The 17,523-nt window shown below is 48.9% G+C and overlaps 1 protein-coding gene across 7 annotated transcripts in view; it reads left to right on the top strand.

Moving 5' to 3' along the window:
- Window positions 1-17,523, top strand: part of ppargc1a (peroxisome proliferator-activated receptor gamma, coactivator 1 alpha) — a 43,481-nt gene that overhangs the window by 16,373 nt on the left and 9,585 nt on the right. For 2 of the 7 annotated variants that reach the window (XM_036987605.1, XM_036987604.1), the window contains exons 3-8: window positions 5,952-6,143; window positions 7,135-7,257; window positions 8,084-8,417; window positions 10,252-10,297; window positions 10,506-10,579; window positions 14,622-15,846. In XM_036987605.1, the coding sequence (XP_036843500.1) occupies window positions 5,952-6,143; window positions 7,135-7,257; window positions 8,084-8,417; window positions 10,252-10,297; window positions 10,506-10,579; window positions 14,622-15,846 (1,994 nt within the window). Of the gene's footprint in view, window positions 1-5,948; window positions 6,144-7,134; window positions 7,258-8,083; window positions 9,408-10,251; window positions 10,298-10,505; window positions 10,580-14,621; window positions 15,847-17,523 lie in introns of all 7 variants that reach the window. The other 5 variants (XM_036987603.1, XM_036987602.1, XM_036987599.1 and 2 more) reach the window with 3 other exon arrangements.

The following is a 17,523-nucleotide window of genomic DNA, read 5'->3' as shown; positions in this document are numbered from 1 at the left end:
TGGAGAGCTCCAGTTGTCTTCAGCAGTGGAGGTGGGCAGACTAGTCCAAACCTCCTGGGGGAGGGGAGGACTGCTTTAGGTGTTCTGCCCCCCCCCCCCCCCTTTGCTAGAGGCATATGGAACCAACCATTGGCCTTCTCTTCATTTGTTGGTGTCCATCTCCTCATTTGTTGGCGTCCAACAGTCACCGTTGGCGTTGTGCGAGCTGCTATGTCTGCCTGTTTCTGTTATGTGTACACCTGCTTAGAGAATCCTGAGCAAGGATTCTAGCTTGTTTCATGGCTGCTGATGATGTTGTGGTGGTAGTGTAGCTTTTGCTGACTCCCATGACTTTTGACCCAGGGGTACTGTACAACCGGTAAGGCTGAAGTCTAAAAATTGCCGTAGGACAAGGATGGCGTCAGCGGATTTTCGAGACCTGGGCATGTTTTGTGTCAGAGTTTCAGTCAAGAATTGTGGTGGGACAGCCGGAGCTGTCGGTCAAAGACTGGCCCATCAACCTTTTACAAACCAGAATAAAGAGACGTTTCCTTATAAACACGTTTGGGTTACTCTCAGAATCAGAGTGAGTTGTGTCTGGTTTGACGGTCTTTGACAGAGACTCGGTCATAAGGATTTTCTTCTGCTCTTGCGCTCCCCCCCCCCCCCCCCCCCCCCCCCTCTCACTCTCTCTCTCTCGCTCTCTCGCTCTCTCCGTTCTCATCTCATAGCGCTCTAACGGTTGAAATGGCTCCCAGGAGACACATCATCAGTGCTGGCCTCGGGGCATACACTTCTCCCTCACACAGTCCAAGGCTTCACCGACAGGCCGGAATGTAGTTTCCACTGTTTAAAAGTCATACTAGTTGTCAATGGGAGTGACACGTGACAGTGATATCCTGCCTTGATATCACTGAGAAACTGTGTGTAGGGCCAAGATTTCTGGCTTGGATCAAACGGTCAGTGGTCATAATCCTGCACCAGGATCTCTAGTAGTACATTGCTAAGATGTTAGGCAAGCTAGGATATGAGCCCTCTTACGGCGTTAGCTCAGCAGCGAGGGAAATGGTCTGATTTGAGCTGAGTGGACGACCCACAGTTTTGACCACTCTTATCTGTATGTAAAACCCAGACGGTCAAGAAATTAGACTTTTATTGCTGGGTAAAATGGGCTGTATACGTGTGTTTTATTTTCCTATGTGTGTGTGTTTTTTGCGTGTGTCTTGGCTCATAAACATTTTCAGGTGTTGACCGATGCCACCTGGTGAGCCTTGTGTCCAAAAGCAAGCAGACCCCGGTCTCTTGCTTGGGATCGTTTGCTTGGGAAATGGACTTTGAATAATCCGATGCACTGTTGACTCCAGTAGCCAGACGGTAAAACGAGACTGGCCTTCAGCGCTGACATCTGTTACCGGGCCAATCATGGCCTTGACAAATTTGACAGTTTTAATATTTTGTTTTATGACTCGTAACACTGAGAAAGACAGTGCAGCCTGACACACACACACACACACACACACACACACACACACACACACACACACACACGTATGCACACACAGACACGTATGCACACATACACAGACACACATATACACAATAAAGATCTATACAGCACTTATGTATTGTGTCGTTCCTATAGGTTACGATCACCTTTTCTCTCCCTGTGCTAAATGACTGGCCATCTCTGTTGGCTGCACGATTTGTCTCTCCAGTGCATCGTGCTGCACCTTAAAGCCGATTCATGGTCCAACCGACGTCTGCAGTGGCCGTACAGCATTTACGGCGATGCGGCCTCCGCAGAGCAGAGTGTGGCATCCAATGAATTGGTCTGCACCACTTAAAATGCACCGGTCGCACTGATTCAGGGCTAATCTCTATAGCCAGCCAGCTAATTACAAGCAGCCGGCTAAATTAAAAGACAAGACCTTACCTCTTCTGAGATATTGGAGTCGGTATCCCGGTGCTTGACATAGGAGCTCAGCCAAGACAGCATGAAGTCAAATGGCACCGTTTTCTCACCTGCATCTCCACTTCAAACATTTACATTTTTTTGTTTTACGAACTTGTCCTGCAACTGCCTCCACTTCTTGTGGCAAGCGTCCCCTTCCATTGCCACTACCTCCCCAATCTCTCTTCCCCTCATTTTTGTGTCTTTGAAATCCCTACACACGGTATCATGAAGATGTTTACGTTTGCAAACTTGTTCTTATAGCCTTTTGTCAAGGTTCTCCATGTTTATTGTCATGGAAGTTGTCAAGGAAGTGAGTTTGTGTTTATAAAGGACCTACTGCCCCCACCTACCATCAACCAATCATGTAAATGCAGAGCTATACAGAGCCCTCCGCGTTGTTACAACATTTGGGAGGTCCATGGCATCACCGTACATAGCTTGATTTGGCCTCCACAATCCTCGGCAATTGTGTCATACTCTCCGTACGGAGCCTCCGCACCGCATTCCCGGACCAAGCATAAAATTGCCCCTTTCCCTCCCCCCTCTCCTGCCATATGTTGCGCCTGTGTGACCAGCTGACTTGTCAGCTCGACTAACGCCTTAGTGGCTTCTGACTTGGATTTATTTCCTCTGAAATCTGGGGCAATAATACAGAATGACATTATTTGTTCATCAAATCTAACGCTGCTTTCTTGGTGGAGTTGTGACGTTGAAGCGGCTCACCTCTCCTCCTCTCCACTCCTAGCCTGGTTTCCCCTCCGTTTCTGATTGTGCTTTGATTAGGTCTGGCTACTCGTTTAACCTCGTCGGAGAGAACGCCTTTGAGTTTATGAGGGGGCAGAGAGAGAGAGAGAAATATCTAGACGAAGCAGCACAATTAAATTGTCAAGGCGCGGATTTAACCCCGAGCAATTCGCAGGCCAATTTATTAAGAAATGTTTTCTGTCTGTGTAGACAGACTTTTTTATTTCTATTTCTCCCCTTATTTGCAGTCTCCCCTTATAAACAGTACTTTCAATAACAGATGACCCATTTAGAATGAGAGGATTTCTTCTCCCTGAGTGGTTGTTGTAACAGTCTCTTTCATTTTAAGATAACAGCAGTGTGTATAAAATTAATCTCTGTCTTATTGAATGATCAGGTTTGCAATTGCGTAAACTTTTACAGTGGATTTTTTGATTCCCCTCCTTCAAAGATGGAAAGATGCATTGCCAAAAGCCTACTTGAAGTTTGATCCCTGGCGCATTGCTCGGAGGCTTCAAATCTTCAAGAAGCAATTAGTCCATTTAATTTGGCTATTTAACTCAGAGTTCAAAAGTGTTTATTTTATTTTTTTTAAACATGCACACCCCGTTATCAGTGGCACGAATAATACCTCTGGAACACAATGGCTCGGCGGAACTCAATAAAAGACCTAAAGCAAGGACGATTTCAAAGACAGCCTGTCTGATAACAAGGAACCTCGCCTGATAATGAAGGACTGGTGTGCTGGAGGGGAGGGGGGAGGAGGTGGGAGAGAGATGGAACAGTCCTACCGGCGCTTGCCAGCATGCTTTATGGCTAATTGAAGCGCTTGGAGTAAAACAGCCATGAATGGCACCCTTTAGAATTGAAGCGGGTTAATATATTGTGATCCCACAATTAGCCTTGGATGGTTAAGATCTCTTTAATTCAGTGAGGTCCATTAACCAGGATGGGAGAGATGGTGCTCCCACTGAGGCCATTCCTTTTTCTTTTCTTCTGCCAACCCTGTTTCATTCTCTCAACGGCCGCTGTGGTAATCGATAAAAGAGGACGCCAGGTTAGCCCCGATGGTTGAATATCTCAACCCAATCGGTCCAAGTGAAAGATTTCCCCCAGGAGGGTTCTTTTGGCTGGTGAAGAGTCAAGGGGTTAGTGGATTGACTTTGGTCCAGTAAAGCAACGAGAGGAGGGTCTTAAGCTGGCATGGCAAAGCTGGGCTTTGCTGGACAGGGGCTCTCTCAAGAGGAGAACCACTTTCTCAGGTCTCCTCTTTTCCCCCAAGCCCCTGAAAATCCCCTGACTGGCCTGGGACTCTTACCAGCTGGAGCTTTAGCAAGGCCTGTAGCATGACCGTCACGACTTGAGCTTTTACAAGTGTCCCTTTCACAGCATTACAGGCCCCCAGGGGGTTATCTTGAGGAACATGGCCTACCTCTCAAGTCTAGCAAGACGTTTTCAAACCGGATTGTAGTGGTCACGTACCTCGAGTGAAACTCGACCAGAGCCTTGTAAAAAAATTCCTGAGACCCTTCCCTTCCGACGAGGCTCGGTGGCCTTTTGAACTCCTACTGGCACTCCGGTCAGACAGTGGTCTTGATTTCACGTGCAAAGCACATGCATACTGGGCAAGACGAAACTGGAAAGGAGGTTAAGAAAACGCCACCCAAGCCTTCAGTGAAAAGTTGTTTATGTTGAATCCAAACAGATGGTTCTCCATTAAAGCCTCATTTGAGATAATCTGAAATGATCCCAGTTACAATTTTCTAGCTGAGGAGCGCATGTTAGGTTCTGAGAAAAGGATCTGGCTGTATCAACTGTTATTACCCACCCGCTTAGTGCACGGCTAATAAAGTGGGATGTTGGAAAACTGTGAACGGCAACATAGGTTCCGGCACGCTGAATTGAAGCTCTTTTGCAAGTAATTAAACAGCATGGTACCACTTCGGGAGCAATTTCCTGCTAACCGTTTACTGCCAGTGCTGGCGTGGCCCCAGTCACTGTTTTGTTATCTCTGTGAAACGATGGCCCTTTTTATAATGTTCTAATAATGACTGAGAGCACATGTTGTTAGAGGGTGAATGTTGTCTGAATGGGCATTGGATTCACATTCCCCTCACTGTCAGCTAGCTAACGCTAATGCTTAGGCTATCTGTGCCATCTTCCCAAAAAATGGAGGAGAAAAAAACATGAAATGGCCGCTATCTCGGAAGCTCTAAAGCTTCTCCTGTGAAGAGCTATCCACGGTGGTGTGTAATCGTGGGAAACTCAGAGGGGTTGAATGGGAGCAAGCGGCCTGGGGTAATTGTGTGCACGAGAGAGCCAAGCCAGAGTAGGCAAGTGGCGCTATCTGAAGGGATGGTTCCCCCTCGGCGGGATGATCGCCGCACGCTATCGGCGAGAGATGCTAATCCTGCTGTGTGGCATAAAGGGATTTGTTCTTATTCTTATTGGGCTCGCCGTGGAGCATCCCGGGGCGATTGCTGTTTATCTTTTCCTGTCTTTTCGGTTCCCCTGGGTTTTGTCCTGGAACTTCCAGTGCCTGTTGTCTACCCCCTCCCTCCTCCATACCCCTCTCTCTCACACACCTCCCCTGTCGATGCTATGCAGCTCACATCTCTCTGTCTCTTTCGCTCTCTCTCTTCACCCCTTTAACTGTGGAAACAGCTGCAGCTAACTCACAACATCCACTTCAGAGGGGAACAAGAGGCGAGAACAGGACTTTATTTAGAAATGTCGACGGCAACTTTCCCCTCACACACGCTTCTCGACGGACGTCAGTGGTCTTTTCCTGCCGCTTAAAAAAAACACATTCATTTAGCATTAACAGGCAGTAATTCGCCTTATCAGAGGATTGCTCGAAAACATATTTTTGACAAGCCTATCGCTCCCTTTCCGGCAACTCAACATCCCTCCTTCCCTATCTGCTCCCCCCTAGATATTTTGCCCGCGTGTCACCCTTGTTAATGCATTTTTTTTTGAGGGGGGGGGGGGGGATATTATTTTGGTGCTGTAAGCTGCATGCTTAAAATATGAGTGACAGGCCTGACTCATGTGCGCAGAGAGAGAATTGTGTTTTTAAAAGGAATAGGACTCCAGAACAAAGCCGCTCTGCTGCAAAACTGGCCTACTCTATTAACAACATAAGCATGTTACCACCCACCCTCCCAACCCCTTCTGCAAATAAATACACATGCTGGTAAAGCAAATTCTCTAAACTAAAATGTCCTATTTCTCTCTCCATCCCTCTTCCCTCTTCTCTTCTCCTCCTAAGAAGATAGATGAGGAAAATGAGGCCAACTTGCTGGCAGTGCTTACAGAAACGCTGGACAGCATCCCAGTGGACGAGGACGGATTGCCTTCGTTCGAGGCCCTGGCAGATGGGGACGTGACCAATGCCAGCGACCAGAGCTGTCCCTGCACCCCCGACGGTTCGCCGCGCACCCCCGAACCAGAGGAGCCCTCCTTGGTAAGACCCTGTTCCGCCTCATCCCCCAGCACACACCCTTCCCTTCACTCCCTTCGCCAGAGCCTCAGCCGACACCAGATAAGGCACTATGAGCGAAGCCAGCCGGTGACCAAAAATGGCTGTGTGCCTTGCAGGCCTTCAGCTTTGGCAGCCCAGCCGCCAACCCACATGCCCCCCCCCCCCCCCCCCTTGTGCATGTCTGTCTGTGGGCTGAGATGAGCCATGATTCAGATGCATGGATGAAAGAGCAAATCGAATTGATCAGTGTTAGCTGTGAGGTGCTAATTACATTGTAGCGTACTAGCTGCGCCAATGTAATGATACATGCACAGTGGTGGGTCTGGAATGGGTGACACTATGCCACAGGCCTGAAAATCAAGCTAGGGATGTAATGAGGAAAGGAAATCCATCTCATCTAATATCAGTGGGCCATACTAATCCCAGAACCATGATTGGAGACTGTTTCCTGATGAAGGTTGGTCATACTGGTGTATTTGTTGCAAAACACAAAACATGACCTCAATAACCCCTTTGATTTGGCCTTTCCTGAGGGGGTTTGACCTGGAATATTGTTTATTTTGTTCAGTTATAGTCCGTTGTATTTTACGCTGGATTCTGCTTGACCAAACCAATCCACACTAGTAAAGCACGGCCGGTGTGTACCCCAAAACACCTGCCACGGCAATATAGTTTCTCATTGACTTGTCCTTTTAACACTGTAAATAAACAGAAAGAAGACCTGCTTGATAGATAGTAATGAGCTTTGTCTTCATGAGGGCTTCTGTGTTGTTACAACTACACCAAGATAAATCGAACATCCTCAGTCACACATTTACAAAAGCGTTGACTGTCTCAGATCGTTTATTTGAGTGAAATATTGAAATTTCAGAGGCAACGGCAGTTTGCGTAATCTCTACTCACCCCTTTTTTTTCTCTATTCTCTCTTTCCCCCCCCCCCCTTTCTTCTCTGTTCTGTGTGGGGGTTTTTCAGCTGAAGAAGCTCCTTCTGGCACCCGCAAACTCCCAGCTCAGCTATAATCAATACATAGGCGACAAGGCACAAAACCATGCAGCCAGCAACCACCGGATCAGACCAACACCTGCTGTTGTCAAGGTAGCTACCCAGTCGCACCGTTCGCTCACTTCAAAGGCACCGCTTCCGAGGGCCCCTCCATGTTTGTTTATCATCCCTGCTCTCAGATTTTTTTTCATTGCCGGCCTTGGAATGTGTTAAACTTCTGCTCCACTGCAGTCTCGTAATAAAAACAGGCTGATTGCCTGTTCAGCTTTCCAGGCGAGGCATCGGGACTGTTGTCTTATTTAACCCCCCCCCCCTCCCCGTAGAGGGAATGGGTTTTCCATTTAGATGAATGTATTATTTTAGTGGGTGTATAATGGGCACAGGAATACAAATTAAGTGAAGTCGGTGATTCCAGTATTTTGCTGTTTGCCGCATTTCATTGGAACATGATGAATGCGCTTGAAGATTCAATTTTTATTTAGTACGATAGCACATAAATAATACATTCGTTTACTCCCGCTTGTTCGGAGAAACTACTGAAAAAGGTGCGCTTTCTAAAAAAAATAAAAAATAATTTAGAATGCATTGGTAGCGTTGTTGTCTAGTAAACAGCGCATATGGGAGCCGTTGTGTTGTGCACACACAGAGCTAACACATCTCTGAAAAGTCTATTTTTAAACCGTTCCTTTGACTCACCCACTTCTGGAGCATGGAGCTATGAGGGCTCCCCCAGGACAGGGGATGAGCGCACAGAGCTGCTGCGGTGCCGCTCGGGGGCCACGCAATTAAGATGATGGGCGGGCGGCGCTCCCACCACCGCCTCCCAAACAGTTGGGCCAACCCGTTGTGCTGAGCCTCACTCTCTCTTCCTTATTCTCTTTTAACTCTTTTCTTTCTTTCGTTCTACCTCCCCCTGCAGACGGAGATCTCCTGGAACAGCAAGCCGAGGGGGGGCTGTCCGCAGCAGAGCCGTCTAGTGAGGCGCCCGTGCACCGAGCTGCTCAAGTACCTGACTGCCACCGACGACATCCTCCTCCAGACCAAAGCCAGCGACGCCAAGAGCGCCTGGGGGGGTGGTGGCAAAGACAAGGGCGGCCTGCTGGGCGCCTCCTCCTCCACCTCCTCGTCGCCGTCCTCCTCCTCCACCTCCTCCTTCTCCTCCCTCTCCTCCTCCTCCTCTATCGCCTCCAAGAAGAAGTCGTCCTCGTCGTCCGTCGTGTCGCAACAGCAGCAGCAGCAGCATCACCAGCGAGGTGAGAGCCGGGCTGCTGGCGAGTGTAGTGTGGCTGGTGTGGGGGCTGGGAAGTGGCGTCGTTGCGCTCATGGGGCTGGTGGCACTGAGGGACAGTCCGAACCCGCGGCGGCACCCGCTCCTGTCCCCCCAACACGTAGGAACGGCAGTGGCCATGCCCGCCCCAAACTGGAGCGCAGGCCGTCCAGTGAAGAAGGAAGGCCGCCAGGTCCGCAGCCTGCGGTGGATGCGGGGCGCCTGGCAGCCGCTAGGTTCATTAGGTACATGCATTCTTATTCTCTCCTTCCTAGAGAGACGGGTCAGACAGGCAGCTGTGGGCGTTGCCCTGAGGTGGGCACTGCCACTCAGGCTAGCGAGTGCTGGGGCGGGCATGGCCGTGGTGCGGCAGCGCGTAGGCACATCACAGTGACCATAAAGAAAAGAGAGGAGGAGCCGGGGCATCCGTTGCTTAGCCAGTTGCTGACCTCCAAGCAGAGGCCCGCCAGCTATCGGGCCCACTTGCTCCTGCCCGCTACTACCCCTCAGCCCCGCAAGAGCAGTTCATCAAGAATGAGCTCTGGAGTCCTGGAGAGGGATCAGTGTCCCAGCCAGGCTATTGAGGTGGAGGAGAAGTACAGAGGCACTGTCAATATCAATCCCGGCAGCTGGGGTCTCAGACAGGCCAAGGAGCCTGATTCGGACCCCCTGTTGGCCGAGAGCTTAGGCCTAGGCAGCTGGGTTAGCCAGTCAGACCAGGGGCTAGATTTGGGGCTGGAGCTGGGCTTGGGTTGGCCGGAGGTTGGCCTGGTGGAGCAGGCTGGCTGTTTCGGGGAGGAGGTCCGCGATGATGATGCCATGGGCAGCCCCATGGCGCTCTCACAGGGCCTGCCATGCCCACTCTTCCCAGATTCTAGAATTCCAGACCCCACTCCCTCCTTCACACAAGGGCAGCAGCACCTACACATGCAGGCAGTCTGCGGGCACCCCGATGACCAGGGCCTCCTGTTGTTAGGTAATCATCGCTGCATCCCCGCCCTCTCTCTCTTTTCTCCCTCTCCTGCTCTAACCACTTTCCAGTTTGACTACACACTAACCCCTATGCTAATTTGACGCTAGCTATCACTCCGAGAACAGCAAATACATTTCTAGATGTACCGTCTATTCCAAAAGGCATTCTTTCGAATTGGTACAGACCATTGTCTCAAGATTGACATAAGGGGAGGTGGGAGAGGGGTAGTAGCCTGTTACGTGTTGATGCATTATGGCATCTGTTAAATCAACCACAATCTGGCTGGATCCAGCTGAGTGTTCTGAATGTCTACCTAGCTAGTCTCGGCAGAGTACTGCTCTAATGTCTAACTGAGCTTCAATCTTTAGACAGCCAGAGCCTCAGGCAACTGCACAAGCTTCTTCGACTCTCCTTTCTTCCTCTGCTTTCGGTTCCAAATGCATGCGACAATTACTTCATGGGGGGGGGGGGGGGGGGGGGGAGAGATCACCACCTCCCATTGCCATGTGTACTGTTTGTGCCGTTTTCTATTTCGTTTTTTGTATTGAATGGGATATCTGGGTCGAACGGTGTACTCTGAACACATGTGCCAATGCCATCACTTCATCCTGCCTCACAGAGTGAACAGTCAACTAAAAAAACGGACAGGGTCAATAGAGAAAGCCTATTGGTTATTCGCTCTTCTAAACCAAGAGCGAGAGAGCATATTTCTAATCGTACTAGGTTGGGTTTTGTAACGTAATGCCCGAATCTGAGATCAATTTGCAGATTTGGACCTGATCTCTTCTGCCTCAACTTGTTATCTAATCTAGTTAAATAATTACCCATGCTCCTTTGTGTTCTGCAGCCAAACCAACCACCTTGCCACTTCCTTTGACCCCAGAGTCTCCAAAGTAAGTGCAAGAGTTTTTCAACATTCTACACAGACCAGAAAACAACAAAAAAAAGAACAAAGACAAATAAAAAGACAAAGAATTAGCACCAAGAATGAGGCATTTTGTTAACTCTCATTTCCATTTCTAAGATCACAAAGCCCTTTTATTAAAGTCACGTTTTCCTGTGTGGTGTAAAATGGTGTGTTCAATCTCGTTTGTCTCTCAGTGACCACAAGGGATCACCGTTTGAGAGCAAATCCATTGAACGCACATTGAGTGTGGAGATCTCTGGAACCCCAGGTAAGCATGTGTTTTCAGGAAATGTATGAATGAAGATCTTCCATATATGAAGGAGTGGGGATTGATGCAAATATTCACAAAAATGACAGAGAAGCTCGCCCTTTCTTTGTAGTGGTATAATGGAAAACCCCAGTTCTCTCACTAAGCCCGTTAGGGGTTAAATTGCAGTCACTGCCTCAAGGCTTTTCACACCATCTTGATAGTTTCATAAAAGTTTAGAGTTCAAGGTGAAGGACTAGGACACACGGTGACATTTTTTATATGCCTCGCTATTGATTAAGCTTTCCAATCTCCTTTGGGTTTATTAGGCAGATCCCCCTTCTTCTCTCTGTGAAGAGTTAATATACTGCTACTCCTCTCTCTCTCTCTCTCCCTCTCTGTCTCTCTCTCCCTCTCTGTCTCTCTCTCTCTCTCTCTCTCTCTCTAGTTTCGATCTTAATGCTCTTTGACTGTGATGCTCACCAATACATCACAGACAATTGATGTCATTATTATTATTTTAATTGGTTTTGCCACGTAATTCAGTTTCGACCGATATTATCTGTGTCTCTTTTTTTTCGTCAGACAGTCTGGTAATTTGATTAGAGACATGGGAAGGTAATGTCCAATGTTAAGGCTTGGTATTTATGGGAAGGATGACATTTTCCAAACGGGGTCAACGCGGGGTGATTTTAGTAGTATTATTGTCACTATCCCTGTGTATTCTATACTTATTCATTAAGTGTGTCGGTGAGAAGCTACAGACAAAAGGTAATTAAAAGCCAGACGAAGAGAATGTCAGCCAAAGCTAAAACACCAGGCTTCAGCAGTTCTTCTCTCTCCCTCTGTCTCCCTCTGTCTCTCTCTCTCTGTCTCTCTGTCTGTCTCTCTCTCTGTCTGTCTCTCTCTGTCTCTCCCTCTGTCTCCCTCTGTCTCTCTCTCTCTGTCTGTCTGTCTCTCTCTCTCTCTCTTTCTCTCTCTGTCTCTCTCTCCGTCTCTCTCTGTCTCTCTCTGTGTATGAATGTGAATTATGCAGGTAATTATTTCAGTACCCCCCCCCCCCCCTTCCTTCCCTGAGATTAATCATCCCAGGTCAATAAAAACAAAATGGATGCCCTTTTCTTCTTCTTCAGAATGTATTGCCTTTTGGTATTCATTTACTAGATTGTAAAATAAAGGGCCCACGATGTAAACACACCAGACTCGCCCCGACACGCAAGGTGACGTTTTGTTTGGGAACGAGGACCAATAGGAATTATCTGCCATCTCCTTAAGTGTTGGAGAGGGGGTACATTTGTGGGACACCAATGCACCAAGGGGGGTCCTCCAATTGACCTCGATCCACTTGCCATTTAACCCTGTGTGTATATGAGCATCAGAGGTCAGAGGGGACACCCAATGGGAATTAAGAGCTGTGGAGCAATCAAACTGTTAATATTTCTTTATTTTTACTGCGTGTGGGTGTGCCTCTGACAGCAGACCTAAATCCTGTCTCATTCTCCTTGTGTCCCTGTGCTCCTGCTCCAGCCATAGTTAATAAAGCCAAACTCTGACTCCACTGCCCTTTGCAGATTTGGGATTAGATATTAGGGAAAAGCAATTAGAAGGGAAAAACTCATGGATATTGAGCCCCTTCCGCTTTAGGATTAGTCTAGTCCCGTGCGGTAAGCGACTCGGGAACGCTGGATATGGAGAAACGGGGGGTATGAAATCTCTGTGATCCCTTGAGTTAATGTCTGCTCAATGGCCCCGCTTGAGTAGATCTGGAGATTATGCTTCTTTAATTGATAACCAAAAGGAGCTAAGCCAAAGGGGGAGGGGCCACCTTCAGGACAGGGAATTTTCCGTGGCAAGGAGAGACATTTCTATATCTTTATTAGGAGTTGTAATAGTAGGCCAGTAGTAGATAAACATTTCAGCTGGAAACTTTTCCATGACATGGGGTGAAAAATGTTTTCTTTATTATCAATAGTGATGAGTAGTAGTAGGCGTAGTAGTGCTAGTAGTAGTACTAGTAATAATACAAGGAGAAGCCTGAGTCGTCGTCATAGTATGATTATAAACCGCTAACCGTACACTCTAGCATCTTTTTGCTATGGCCTAGGCCCTTGGTTGTTATTGTTTTGTCACTGAGGTAAACCTGAGGCAACCCCACTACTCCGAACGAGCCCACAGATTTGACTGGAAGGACTAATCTCCTCTCACTAATAGATTTACTCTGCACTGTGTTGTCTTTAATTACAGTATCTCATGACACTGGGGTTTGGGTCTATGTGTTGCTATTTGCATGGCTTACCGCAGGATCAACTCTTTAAGCCCCGAGTCAGAGTCATTCGGTTGGAAGTCTCTTCGCAATTTACAGTCCGGACAGAAACAGATTAGGGGGGAAAAAATAAGAAAGAGACAACAACAGAAAATGGCTTAAGTGTTTGTGTCTGCCGAGCATCCATCACCAACCGGTTTGACTGAGAGGCGCATATTTATCGAATTCTGATTTATTTTTCGACAGCGCTAATGGCTCCTAGTTTATGACCCTAGTGCGCATTGGCGAAACAGAAGTTCCTCAGGCACCACCCTTCCCTTTTCATAGCTCATTTATTTTGGCGTAATGATAAACATAAGCCCTCTTTCTCAGTTCTCTCTCTGAAATGCTGCATCAAGTCTCTGTGTCTCTATCGGCGTTGCACGTCTGACTGTTAAAGTGGGACGGCGGTTTGCGGTTCGGTTTAATGTCAAATCCAGATAATAATTCTAGATGATAAGCTGGTCGGATTAGACGGCCCAAACTCAGGAAATGGCCCCCGAAACTGAACTTGTTATGTATCAGTCTCGCTCTTTCTCTCTCTCATTCTTGCTCTCTCTTTGTGTCTTTCTCTCGCTCTCTCTTTTCTGACTCCGAGCCGTCCCATCAAATACTCTTACACTGGATTTGAAACTAATAGCTGTCACTTGGTCCAATTCACTGCGACGGAGAGTAATGTGCCTTCATGAAAATGTGCAAAGACAGGGAGCGTAGGTGTGCAAAGTGCCTAATATACATTCCAGAGAGGGAGGCCGTTCGCGGTTATTGTGTGCCTGTGTCCATGTGAACGTGCATGTGTGGCTGTCTGTCTGTGTATTAGTCTGGAAGAGCAAGACAGGCGGTGAGAGAAAGAGAGATGATGAGAGACAGAGAGGGACAGAGAGATTGATCCAGAGAGGACGACCGGCAGGGAGAAAGGAAGGTAAGAGACAAGAGAGAGGGAAAGGGACTGCCTACCTAGCGCTGGTTGTTTGTGTGTGTGCATTAACAGTGCCATAAAGCAGACCCATCTCAGGAATTCCCATATAACTGCCATCTGTCGGCCTGTAAATCTGTCAGGAGGGGTCAGGTTCGGCACGAGTCACAGAGAGGCAGGCGGGATCTGAGAAGAATGACAACCCATTACCCCGGCAGACAGTGAGCCTCCATTACCAGTCAGACATCTCCCTCGCGCCAAGCCGACACTATCGTATGACAGCACAGTGGCACGCCATAGCAACATGTACCTCCAAATACTGACATATCTCGCTACCTTGACTGGCAGTAGAAAGAGGGAGCCTGAGCTATAGGAGACTTGTGATAGATTTTCAAAACTGAAGCCAAAGGTCTTTGCTATTTTTAGGCTACATTTGAGGTTTCAAGTCGAGATGCTATATATTTTCGAAGGATGATGTGTTCTAGTTGTCCGCTGCGGATGTGTGGCTTTCTCTTCTTCCTGAAAAAGGGATTGTCCAAGGTCAGGGAGGGAGGGAGAGATGGTGGAGTTAACCGAGCCATGTAGCAGCTCCACCATATTAAGTTACCCAGAGCATTACATGAATCTGTCAAGATTGCAATAAAATACGGATCAGGATTAGGAAAGTGAAAGTGAATATTTTAATCAAGCCCCACTGTCTATAAACAGGTTGTGGGGAGTGGAAATGGAGAGTGGGTAGGTGGAGAGGTAGAATGCATTATAATTCCATTCTCTTATCAACCCTTTCTCTTTCTCTCTTTCCTCTCGCTCTTCCTCTCTCTGTCTCTCCCTCTCTCTCTCTCCAGGTCTGACACCACCTACCACGCCCCCCCACAAAGCCAGTCAAGAGAACCCTTTCAAAGCATCACTCAAAACCAAGTTGTCTTCATGCTCCTCGTCTGCCCTGGCGTGCAAGAGGGTTCGGCTGAGCGAGGCGGGCCTCTGCGGCCCCCCAGCCCTAACCCCGACCCTAGGTGGGGGTCCCTCCAGGAAGGGCCCCGAGCAGACTGAACTGTATGCCCAGCTGAGCAAAGCGTCCACTGCCCTCCCCAACTCGGTGGTCACCGCAACGACAGGGGGTTGCCAGGAGGAGCCCCGCGGCTTCAGCGACCACGACTATTGTCAGTCGCCGGCGGCCAGCACAAAACGGGACGCTGACGCTAATGTGGCTAACGCAGCTTATGCTACTGTTACCATGACGACTACTACGACAACCCCTCTGATGCCCAATCCGGTCATGGCGGAGGACAGGCATGTGAAATGTAAGGACTCAGCCATGCCACCCTCCTCCTTTTCTTCTTCCTCCTCCTCTTCTACGTCTTCTCCTACATCTTCATCCTCTTTGGCCAAGCAGCTGCAGCAGAGCTCTTACCCTGTGGCTACGGAGGCTCGGGGGCAGGGTGCTCGGGGACAGGACCGGACCCCCACCACCCAGACAAGAGCACCCCCACCACAGACCCTAGATGGGGACCAGCATTCCACCAGCAGGAAGCAGCCCCTGCGAGACCAGGAGATCCGGGCGGAGCTCAACAAGCACTTTGGCCGTCCCCAGCAAGCCATTTACAGCCAGGGTGAGAAGGGGGGGGAGTTGGTGGTGGAGGAGGGGGGGCAGGGAGGAGGGGAGAAGGTTGTCGCCCCGCAGGCGTCCGAGGAGAACCCTGCTGGGGACGAGTACTACTGCAAGCTTCCTGGTTCTGGTTCTACTGGGTACCTGCACCCGGGTCTCCCGCCCTTCCACGAGGAACTTGAGCTCCAGGACCGTGGCGTGGAGGGGCGCTACCTCTACCCCTGGGAGGGCACCCCCCTGGAAATGCTTTTCGAGTCCTGCTCGCCGTCCTGCTCGCCGTCCAGCTGCTCCCCCTCACGGGGCTCCGTCTCACCCCTCTCCTCCCTCCTCCTCTCCCCCAGACACTTTGTCTGGCCCCGTTCGGGCTCCCCCTCCTCCCGTTCTCGCTCCCGGTCCCGCAGTTCCTCCTCCCACCACCGGAGGCGCTCCCTCTCCAGCTCACCCGACGGACGCCCCTCCTCCAGGTGAGTAAAGCCTCAATCTCTTCTCACCGTGTCTAGGTTCCCATGTCCATACTACGTCTTGCCCAATGTGTCTACTACTTAGTTTCATTCTAAGTAGTATGCCAGTGTGGATATCGGAACACAGCCAACTCATTCCCTCCTGCTGGGTGCCATTTCCCCTCTGTTGTTCGAACGTTGTTTGAGCGTTGCCTAAAGGTTGTGGGCGGCTCTGACAGTGTTCCCGGCAGGGGGTGGACAGCTCAGTCGTGTCAACAGGCCTCCTCAGCTGTCAGAGACGTGTCAGTAGAGGATAGGCCCTGTGCTCTGAGTCTCTTCAGTCTCCCAGTATGGGGCCTCCTTTAGCTTCAGCTGCTTCAGCATCCCCAGCTTGAGCTAAAAACATTGGTCAGACTCATTATATTCCACAGGAAAGAGGCTTTAACAATAGGAGAGTGTGGCAGGGTCAGGGAGAATCCTTACTGGCTTGACTACTGGACAGTGGATTGCAATTGGCTGGTGTAATGAGGCTAGCCAAGCTCAACTCTCTCAGTACTTTACTATAGAGCAGAGGCTGTATGTATCACTCTTCTTAGAGTAGAAGTGCTGATCTCAGAGCAGGTCCCTCATGTACATAATCTTATTCACTATGCTCTAAAAGGCTAAACTGATCCGTGATCAGCACTCCTACTATGAGAAGCTTGATACTTACAGACCGACGGTTCCATTGGGAAATACCAGACAAGGAGGTTTGGTGTGTTAGTCATGTGCTATCAAAATGGTATATCTGAGAAAGAGGCAACTATGAAAATGATGAAGCGACTGAGGCGCTGGGCTTTGGTTGCTTCAACGTTGTCAAAGCCTCATTTCCCATGGCAAGGTTTTGTCTCTCTCATCTCCTCCTCCGTTTTCCTGGGATCTCTGTTTGATGCAGTGCATGTTGTTTTAAGCTGCAGCTGTTGTTTTTGCTGAGCGCCAGGCGAACCCCCCTTTGTCCCGGAAGATGAAAGCCAAATCTGGGAAGTGAGTTTAGTTCTGGACCCCCCCCCCCCTCCTCTGAAAACAGTGTGTATTATCACAGCAGCTCGAGAGAACTACATTTCCCATGGTTCCCTTTGATCGGAGCAGAGTGGGTACTGTTTTTTTTATTTTTTTTAAGGGTTATAGGTACCGAGTAGGACTACACATATAAGGAGACTTTATCGGCGAGTTTGCATTGAGTGCCTTGCAAACTGGATAGACTCTTCGTTCACTTCCCTCAAGCTCATAAGTGGGTTTAAGTTTGTTTGCTGGGTTAATGAAAGGTCTCAATGGAGGTTAGCTTTGCCCTCTGTTTTGAAGTCCTTTACCCTTGATAAATCACTCACTCGGATGACTATCACCAACCTCATGATACAGTACACCGAGAAAGTCACAAGGTTTCTAAAGATGTCAGGGTTGGTACTTGAAAGAAGAAAAACGGGGGGAAAAATAACCACATAAAAGGTGATGACTAAGTTTACCGGAGTAAAAGTACCTCAATCTCAAGAGCTCACTCAAGAACTCAAAGGGAAACAATTTCAACAAATCTATTTTTTTCTCTCTCAAATCCTCTCGACTCCCCATCTCTCTTTCCAAACTCTCGTCTTCCTTAACTCTGTGGACGTTTGACCGTTGCCTAGCTTCTCTCCCTCTATCATTCAAGTCTGCCTTCTTCAGCAT

Source organism: Oncorhynchus mykiss, chromosome 9 (assembly GCF_013265735.2).
Source record: "Oncorhynchus mykiss isolate Arlee chromosome 9, USDA_OmykA_1.1, whole genome shotgun sequence".
NCBI classification, from domain to species: domain Eukaryota; kingdom Metazoa; phylum Chordata; class Actinopteri; order Salmoniformes; family Salmonidae; genus Oncorhynchus; species Oncorhynchus mykiss.
The sequence above is the reverse complement of the archived record's forward strand: the minus strand, read 5'-3'. Positions and strand labels throughout refer to the sequence as shown.